General features: G+C 40.5%; 1 protein-coding gene across 2 annotated transcripts in view; it reads right to left on the bottom strand.

Moving 5' to 3' along the window:
- LOC137980149 (uncharacterized) overlaps window positions 1–10,000 on the bottom strand; it is a 24,029-nt gene that overhangs the window by 6,184 nt on the left and 7,845 nt on the right. For both annotated transcript variants that reach the window (XM_068827521.1, XM_068827522.1), the window contains one exon: window positions 2,974–8,659. In XM_068827521.1, coding sequence (XP_068683622.1) covers window positions 2,974–8,463 — 5,490 coding nt within the window. In that variant the 5' untranslated portion in view covers window positions 8,464–8,659. The remainder of the gene's footprint in view (window positions 1–2,973; window positions 8,660–10,000) is intronic.

Here is a 10,000-nt window from a genome sequence, read left to right as displayed (position 1 = left end):
AACTATAAAAACCTAATTAATTACCAGAATTATTACAAATTATATAACGACTACAATTACATTATCCAAAATTTCTCTGTGGGATAGCTAGTTTGCCCTCTGTGTCCCTTAAGGAGTAACTGGAGACGCTACTACGGTCAACAAATTTGGAACTATGGTAATCGGGAGTAAGACCATTAAGCGACTTACAAACCATCACAGCCTTATGGATTTTTCGTTGAGAATCAAGTTTTTATCCATCCAAGTTTTTGGATAAGGTTATCAGCGTTGGCATCATAGTTTGAGTAAGTGAGTATACGCGCAGCGCGATTTTGAAGTTTTGTAAGTTTACTGGCTAGGGTTTTGCCGCAACATCCCCAGACAGAATCGCAGTAATCAAAGTGAGGCTGTACTAAAGACATGAAGATTGATCGGAGAGTCTCATGCGGTACGAAAGACCTCACTCTCTTCAACGCTCCAATACCAGACGCGATTTTCTTACATAAAATCTCAACATGAACATTCCAGGATAAAGTCTCATCAATATGAACACCTAAAGATTTCGTAGAAGTAACTTGACCTATAGGTGCACCGTCAATAATAAGTGACGGAGGGTTGTGAAACGTGCTTAGCCTTGCCTCGATCCGATCAACATAAACTCAGCTTTAGATGCGTTAAGAGTAAGCTTGTTAGCAGTTAGCCATTTTTCAACTCTAGCAAGATCCTCATTTAAAACAGTGTTAATATTTTGGATGTTATTACTAGCAAAGATTAAGTGTGTGTCATCAGCATACATTCGAGGTTCAGAGTTTAATATACAGTTAGGTAAGTCGTTAATATATATTATAAAAAGGAGTAGACCCAGAATTGTACCTTGAGGTATACCAGAAGTAAGGAAATGGCCCCCAGAGAGAGAACCATTTATAAAACATCGTTGTTTACGGTAGCCCAAGTATGATCTAAGCCAACTGTATGAAGTGCCATAGACACCATATTTCATAAGTTTAGACAAAAGAATATGGGCGGTAATTATTTAGATCTGAACGATTACCCTATTTGAACAAGGGGATGACTTTCGAAAGTTTCCACTCATCAGGGAAAATTCCAGAAACAATAGATTGATTAAAGATAGTACAGAGAGATTCGGCTATTAAATCAGCACATTCGCGCAAGAGTTTTGCAGATATTTTGTCCAAACCAGTAGATTTTGATTTACATAATCTGGATAAAAGAAGAAGAACCTTGGAGACGCTGGTCGGTTTCAGTTCGAATGTGCAGTAACCAGTCTCAGCTAAATAATCCAAATGAAAAGAATTGTCTACATTGGCATGAATATCATTTGCTAACTTAAGCCCAACAGAAGAAAAATGGTCATTAAAGGCGTTAGACAGCTCATGAGAATCATAAATAGAATTGCCACAGGGGAGTTTAAGTTCGTTTATGACACATTTGTGTGATTTCCTAGACATAAGCTCATTGACAATTTGCCAGGTGTTACGTGGATCACCTTGGTACTCATTGATGGCATGCTTATAGCGCGCACGTTTAATTTCATTGTTTACCACATTGCGAAGTTTTTTGAATTTACCCCAGTCGTCCGCATCACCAGAACGAGTGGCTTTTAACTTAAGAATATCTCTTGCATACAAACACTTTTTAAGTTGCGAAGTAATCCAAGGTGATTTGCAAGGGCGAACACGTTTATTACGCAAGGGGTATGCTTGTCAACACAACGAAGGAACAGTTTTTTCCAGGCCTCCCACATATCATTTGGGTTATCATAGTTACCTATGATCTGCCAATTTTGATGTGCAATATCGCTACGAAAATCGGATGACTTAAAGTTCTTAAATTTTCTATAGGTAACTGTAGTATGGCCCCTCGAGGGTAAATCTATAGAAAGCTTACGATACGCATAAATAAGGCTGTGATCGCTTATGCCCATATGAGACTCTCCAGAACATACAATCCTATCAGGACGGTTAGTAAAAACGAGATCAATTAACGTTGAAGAGGATTCAGTGCAACGAGTGGGATCAGTAATGAGCTGCTGCAGGCTGTAAACATCAGCGATGCTAGAGAGTAGATTTGCGTTATGGTCCAATTGAGGAGCTTCAACAACCATTCAACATTTCTTTCGTTTTCGCGAATGCTGAACGACGTAGAAGCCGTTTGCCCTCCTTTTTCAACCTTGTTACGTATGCGTTTGCGTACTAATCGGTCTCTCAATGACTTATCCATGTCAGTATCCATAGTAACAACCACGGCTGCAGCCTGCGACTGAATACAAGGCCTCTCGAGAGCTTTCTTCAGGGGCACCCAACGTCAATTTTCGGAAAATATCTGTTCGGAAGACGATTTGAGATCTAGAATTTTCGGAACATTTGTTGTAAAATTTCTTGCTTCCCTGCCTCACCTAGGATTTTCAAACATCTAAAAAATGGTACAATTGCCCATTTTTAACGGATTTTTACCCTGAAAAGGTCACATAGAATTTTTCGGAGCCTTTTTTCTGGCTGAAATTTTCGAAAAGGTAAGTTTTGATCTTTATGATTTTCGGATCACTAGACTTTCACCTAGGAAATCCGAACAGATGAAAAAATCTTAGGGGATAAAAATATGCCTATATCTACCGTTTAAATACTAAAACACGTTGAACAATGCTATGTTTAAGTGGTTTTGAACTATATTCTCGTCGAGTGCCCCTGTTTCTTCAATCAAATGTTGATGATGTGTTGAAACCGCTTATAAAGTGGTTGCTTTGCGGTTTTTGAAGCTGTATGGTATGCTCAGTCTGTTTTGAATTTCCTCTGATTCGTTTAGCTATGGCTTTAAATATCCGTCGAACGAAGCATTCACTGAGGGAAAGCCTGTCTGTTTTTTTTCTTTCTTTCACGTCAGCATTATAAAGAATTCCTAGATTAACCTAATGAGGCCAAGGATCCGAAGACACGGCCACATGAGAAAGTTCTATTTACATTTGAGATTTCTTACCTCATTTCTGCTGTATAATGTTTCAATCCTTGCTCGGTGGCGTTGTTCCAGGCGGATGAGTTCGTCGACTCTTCTCCCAAGGGCAGGGATTTGTAAGCCAACTTGCCTAACAATGGGCCTTACAGCAGATGCCTCCTCATCCATAATTTTAAAAGAGGCTTGAAGGCTAAAGAGTTCTTTTGTCGATTTCGTTTCTTGCCCAACTTTGACGGACATAACTCCAACCATGGCCAGAATGTCTTTCCATTCGTTCCATAAGCACCTAAGGCTCTTCGTGTGCATCTTTTCAAGTCTTTGGCGATTCGCGCAATCTCTGTCGCTGAGGTATCCTGAACACTCGATTGAGGGAGAAGACCACAGATCTAAAAGGCTTTGCCCTTTTTGATTGTATCCTGCTGCTTGTAGCTGAGATATGAGAGCTTGATTCCTTTCAAGTGATAAAATGTAACCTTGAACGATGCAATGTAGCTTCTCCGGGGTAGGAAGCGTTTCCTCTTTTTCGGAAGAAAAGGCTAAAAACATCAGTTGAATGACCTTTCGAGTGTGAGATGCAAGGACTGGTTTGACAGAAATTGAAGACAACCAACGCCTCAGCAATACTGACAACGATTTATAAACGTAGTTCTCTTTAACTAAACGTGGAAGATTCTCATGGAAATACGATCGCTGTCTTTCCAAGCTCGATGTCCTACATTCTTTTCTTTCACATGGTTGGTCCTCAACTTCTGTGTTTCCGGCAAGATCCGATCCAATGTCTTGATCTCGTTGCTTTCCAAAAACTTCATTAAATAAAGTTTTAAGCATCCGATCACGAATTATGTACAGCTTTTTTTGTTTTCTGTTGATGTTCCGATGTTCTTTGCAAAGCTCTTCACAAGCCTCGACAATTATATCCTTGATAACAGCGTCTTCGGGAGTTTCTTCGCTTTTTTTTTGCTTCAAAACGTTGATAAATTCCCCCAATAATCTGGCTAGTCGGAGGCATTCACTGGTCTGCACTTCTTTTACGCCTTTGTGTACCTTATCACTGAAGCCATCGTCAGGAAAGATGCATTTTTTAATTGTTTGAGAAACAGATGACACAAGCTGTAAAGAGTGGGGGTTTATATCGACAATAGCATCGACATCTCGAGATGAGAGGTCTTCGAGTGGCGTCCCTAAAAAGGCTACGCACCAGCAGTCAATCGCTTTTGAGGAAAAGCCGTCTGCTATCATCATTTGCCTCCATTGGGGTAAACGGATAAGGCCACAAACACCCTCAGGATCATCACGATATCGTTCAATTTGTTCACTGAACTTATGTAGAAGGTCGTTGCTCGAGTCCACGCACAAACGTCCATAAGCCCGTGAAAGCTGCAACAACGCTGGCACCTCGGGGTGATCCTTGTTCTCTTGAAGGATCCGTTTGACGCCTTCGACCAGTTTTATGGCCTGTTCTTGGGAGGACCAGGAAGAGACCATCTCCGCGCATGCGACTCCGGCTTGTGCATTAATTTGAAAGAGATCAAAAAGTGCCTGTGTGACCTCAATAGAAATGGTGCTGTCAAGCACTTCACTAAAATTCTTCAACTGTGGCTCCAGATTCCGGAAACATGGATTCCCTAGCACAAATAGCTCGAAGCGTACAGGGTCAAGTGTCCTGGTGCGCACCATTTCCAAAGAGTTATAAACTGCAGTATGAAACTTTAAGCGAGCTATCTCATCCAAGTCTTTTGTTGCAGTCCTCTTGCAGGCTTTCAAAATGATATCCGAGCACTGGTACACGTGATGCCAATTTTGGTTGACCCAAAAAAGGAACACTTCTTTTGACAAGGACTCCCCAAGAATGGACAGCAGAACACCCACATAGTCATCGGGAAAGTACGATAAACTTTCTCTACACTGATGTTCAAAACACGTTATGGCAGTCCTGGAACTGAAAAGATTGTCCCACAGTAACATTGAAATTTTAGTGATGTCTTCCCCTGCCACCAGTATGCGTCGTAGGATCTGAATCATTTCCTGGGCAATAGAAGCTGGTGTCAAGGTACATGAGCTTGCCTTGTTGGCTGTCGTTGAATGATACCCTACTGGTCCAACTGCAGCGGTGTATGGTGCTGAGATGTTTTCTTCATTGGAAACGTCTTGTGAAGTTGCCGTCTTGTCTTTCACAATCTTTAAGTGACTATCCCCAGTCAGTTCACCAGACTGAGTGAAGACTGAGTGACTGAGTGACTGAGTGAAGCATCTAATTCGTGAAGCTCCAGTGTGCCTGCTGCAGAGGCTAAGACTCAAGGCAAGGGCTGCTTCACTATTCGAAAGAGTCGAATGGAAAACAAGCCAATCAAACTCGTGACATGAGATTTTCCGGAATTGACATTCTTCCCTAAGATCAAAAGAAGCCATCGTACAGTAGTTATTTGCTTCTTCGTTGACACCTTTTAGAATGTCCTCGACACGGTGAATAACTTCACATCTTTTAACCGAGCAGTAACCAGCGGTGAACGTTTTCCAAAGAAGCTGTAGGACTTTAAGGTAAGAAATAACTTCTACTATTGGCGAGAAATGCCATTTCATGATAACTTCTTCAACGAACTGTTTCCTCTCTCGTTTGCCGACTTGATTTTGTAGCATATATTTAAAACTAAACATGGCGAGGGGAATAAGATTGGGTAAAATAGCGCGTACAACGTGTTCCAATTCTTGCAAGACTCCTAGTAAATCCTCCACGGAATTTGTTTCTTGAATTCCTACCTCAAGGAAGGACAAAATGTGATGAAAGAAACCCTCATCTAAATCTTTTTGGGAGCGAATGAAATTGTACACATCCACCAGCGTGTCCCTTGAGAAGGAGTTGGGGCTCATCTTGGAGAGGACGCTACACAATGAACAATTCCATGTGGAAGGAATTTTGGCTAGCTGAGCCATCATAGTGGAGTCTTCCAACAAAACCACGATGTCATTTGACTTTAACGACATCTTTTCTTGATTTTGTTCGCCACCTGTCAAATCGGCATCGGTTTGTGGGATATGAAGGGGAATGAGATTTTCTAAGGCGCTCACTATGTTCCATCCTTTGCAGTCGTCCAAGCCCTTTCGAAAAATATCGCAGACTTTCTCGACGAAGAGGAGCTTCTCTTTACCTGAAAACCCCACCGTGGAAACAACATGACACAAGGACTCAGTAAAGGCGTTGCGTTCCAAATAACTGCGATCAGATGATTGACTCCCATTCTGGCTATTGACAATGTTCTCTGCATTTCTCTTTACCAGTGAAAAAAGTTGCGCCATTTCTGAGTCAGACATACCTGACGCTCTACCAACCACGTTCAAACAACATTTGTAAACCTCTTCATTGCACATGCGCAGAGATATCGATTCTGCAACTTCCAATATCACCATAATCGGAAGTGTTGACATTGTGAATGATGCGTCCATCAATATTGCTTGGAATTCTTCGAACAGATCCTTATCTTCCTTAAATGTCTCAACGAATACCGCATACATAATGTCAAAAAGCTTATTGGCCACTTCTTTGTTAAGGAATTCCACTAATCTCAACATGTGTATGCAGCTGGATAGGCCAGTGCTGGACGTTTTTGCTTTCTGTAATACTTTCAATCTTCGGTCATCTGAAATGGGAACTCTAGATATCAAGGAAACCAGGTCCAATACTGTACGTGGGATGGTCTTCATGGGCCTGTCCTTGTCAACAGAATCTTTGAGATAACCAAGTATCTCAGATAGTAATTCTTGAGTGCATTCAAAGCGGCGACTCCACAACGGAATTCCCAAAATTCCTTGGAAAACGCTTCTCTCTTCATTCTTCTTGAACCGTTTAGCCAAATCACCTAGTTCGTGAATTACAACTTTCTTAAATTCAAGTGTAAGCTGTGTGCAGAGACACAATGGTTTGATGACCTCAATGAGAAATTCCACGTTTCGAATTGAAGATCCGCTACTGCTGCATTGCACTAGAAGAGTAAAGATCTCACTCTTCGTTTCCACAGTGCAGTCTTGTTCAGAGACCCACCCAAAGAGCTGTTTCGTGGCGATATCAAAACGAGTTTGCTCATAAATGGACAGCTTCGATGTACATAAAGTATTGCGCATTAAAGTTATTACTTCTGTACGCTTTTCATGAAAAGAAGTCGGGAATTCTCTTAATAACCACTCAAGAAAGGGCGACCAAATGCTTGTAAACAAAATCGAAGTGCTGTCACTGAGGCCGTGCAAGAACGCCAGTCTCCTCTCTGCTTTTTCTTTTACAATACTGTAGCTTTCGTTGCCCGAACCATCAAGAAAAAGGGACAACAGCCAACCGAGATTCTGGTAATCTTGATCGATAGAAAAGGATTGTCCACAGAATTGTAATATTCTGTGAACCATTTCATTTGGAAATAGAGATGAAACGTTAGAGAGAAGACCAATAGCCTTGATTTCAGACAAGCGAGGGTTCGCTAGCAGAAAAGGATCTTGAAAAGCCTTTTTCCCTTTGAAAAGAAATGTTTGGAAGACTACTCGAACGAGTTCAATGCTGATGTTTGAATTTGCCAGAAATTTCAAGGAAGCTGATGCCACTTGAGGATGTTGACAAAAGTGTTCTATATGCTCGAGAAACAAAATAATTCTTTCCTGGTCAGGTGGCAGGAGAATTTCACCTCCAAAGTTCTTTATTCCATCAAGAACTTCCCTAAATCGTAGAACAATTGGCTCATACCCAAACCAAAATTGCGAAGTACAACGTAAAAGATCTTCCTCTGCCAAACAAAAAGCAAAATCATTTCCGATCTCTGCCATTTTCAGCAGTTTTATCCAGCTTGTCAGGAAAACCGGTGTTACACTTACAAAGTTCTCCTTCTTCAGATCCTTAACTTTGTGCACTTGAGCGTCCACAGAAGCAAACCTTGTTGTCTGATCAATGAGATCGGTAATACGTCCCTCTGCTCTATCTCTTCGTGCTTCAAATATCGTCAGTAGTTCAGTAATGAAATGATTGGTCCCTTTGCGTGTAACCTGATTCGTGTTTGGCTCTTGCTCCTTTAATTGCTCGACTTCGATGATAGCAAAGTTCTCTCTCTGAAGGAACTGTACTAGCGCGAGCAACTTGAAAACAACTTTAGTTGATAAACATTTCTTAGGCTGTAAAGGAAAACACAAGTTTAAGGTTTGGGAGAAGTGATCAAAAACAACTCTTTCGGCCGCGTCTTGTGTATAGCAGAAAGATAAACAAAGATCGAAAAGCTCCTTTGCTTCTTTTTGGAATTCTGAAGTTTTCGGCATAGATTGCCAGAGAGGCACAACACCCAGCTTGAAAATTTGAACAATGTGATAGTTCTCCAAACGGTAGATACTTTCAATCCTTTGCCTTTCATCCTCGAAAGGAAGATGTTCCAGTTGTGTTTTGACAGTCCCTAATTCATCGGTAGCAGTATCCTCAAGAGGAAAGGGAGACATCTTTTCCCGACTTCTCCTAGGCATTTCAATAGTTTTATCCGCGTCTTCGCTCATGGTTCGTCGGAAATAATCACCTTCCCGACTTTCTTGACCGAGGAACTCAAACAATTGATTGAATCACCGCTTCTTTCGAAGTTTGTCACATAGAAATCGAGTAAATGCACACTGCTATCACTGGTCATGCAGCCATATCGTCCATTGGGACTAGTTCTTGAAAGTTGAAAGATGATTTCTGTAATAAATGTATGTCCTGAAATTAAATGTCACTGTATAAGTCATTACAGTTTATCACTTGTGAAAAAACTTCGGTGCAGCCATATAATAAGATCGATATCAGATGTTCAATTGTAATACAATTCAAATGTGGTTCTCTTTTCCGAATCACTCGTTCTCTTTTCCGAATCACTCGTGATCGTGTAATGGCTTCCCGTAGAGAAGTAACCAGGATCAATCCTGCAGATATTGGTCTCCGAGAAAACTCATCCTTAGATCGTGCTGCTATCTACGATCACCTTTCCCCACGATTGCAGAGTTTATTATCTGACGCCAAGAAAATAAAGGAAAGATATCGTTTCTCATTTTGCTGGGCCAAGAACTCCACCATCTGGCTGAGGAAAAATGAAAACTCTCGTCCGGTCGCCATCAAAAATTCAAGTGATTTGTCTACACTAACAGCTCGCCTAGGATCTTCTGGTGATGACACTGCTCCATAAGATCTTTAACCAACAGTCTACTAAGGTAAACAAAACACTCCTAAGCGAGCTTCCATATTACAATTACAGCGATCTAATTTCTGCACATGGCCAATTTAATAACATTCTCAGTTCTTCTCTTCCCACCAAAAAATATCTTGATCGTCTTCCAAGTTATTACGACCTTGACTTATTTACCCTGAATACTTTTTTAGATAGAAACTCTGATTCTAACACTCATTACTCTAATACAAGATGCAAATACTTCTCTCCACATAGTTTTTTTGAACAAAAAAGGAAATTTGCTAATAATGCTTGCCCAGATTCTAATATTTCGTTTATTCACACAAATATCCGCAGCCTAAAACGTAACTTAGAAAATTTTCGAAGTCATTTATTAGATGAATTAGACTTTCATTTTAATATCATAGGCGTAACAGAAACAAGAATAAATAGCTCGTCTGAAAACTTGGATTTTAACCCTTCAATTTTGCATTATAATTTTGAACACATGCCATCGCCTCTTTCAGCTGGAGGTGTAGGCATGTATATTGATGAAAGATTTCAATACCAAACAATAGAGAGGTGCTCTAATGAAGCCTTCCAGGCGCTTTTTGTTGAATTACATCTTCCCAAAAATGCAAATATAATATGTGGAGTATTGTATAGGCAGCATAATTCCCCTGAGCGTTTCCAGGAATATTTTGATTCAACAATGGAAAAACTTAGTGCCACTGGAAAACAGATTATTCTAATGGGAGACTTTAACATAAATCTTCTCCATTACCATACTAATACTCACGCCCAAAATTCTATTCTGTCTTTACAAAGCCTTAACCTGACTCCGACAATTGACAAGCCAACAAGAGTTAACAACTACTCTTACTCATTAATTGATA

Source organism: Montipora foliosa, chromosome 12, assembly GCF_036669935.1.
Source record: "Montipora foliosa isolate CH-2021 chromosome 12, ASM3666993v2, whole genome shotgun sequence".
Classification (NCBI taxonomy): Eukaryota; Metazoa; Cnidaria; class Anthozoa; order Scleractinia; family Acroporidae; genus Montipora; species Montipora foliosa.
Note: the sequence above shows the minus strand (reverse complement) of the source record. Positions and strands in the feature narration are given on the sequence as shown.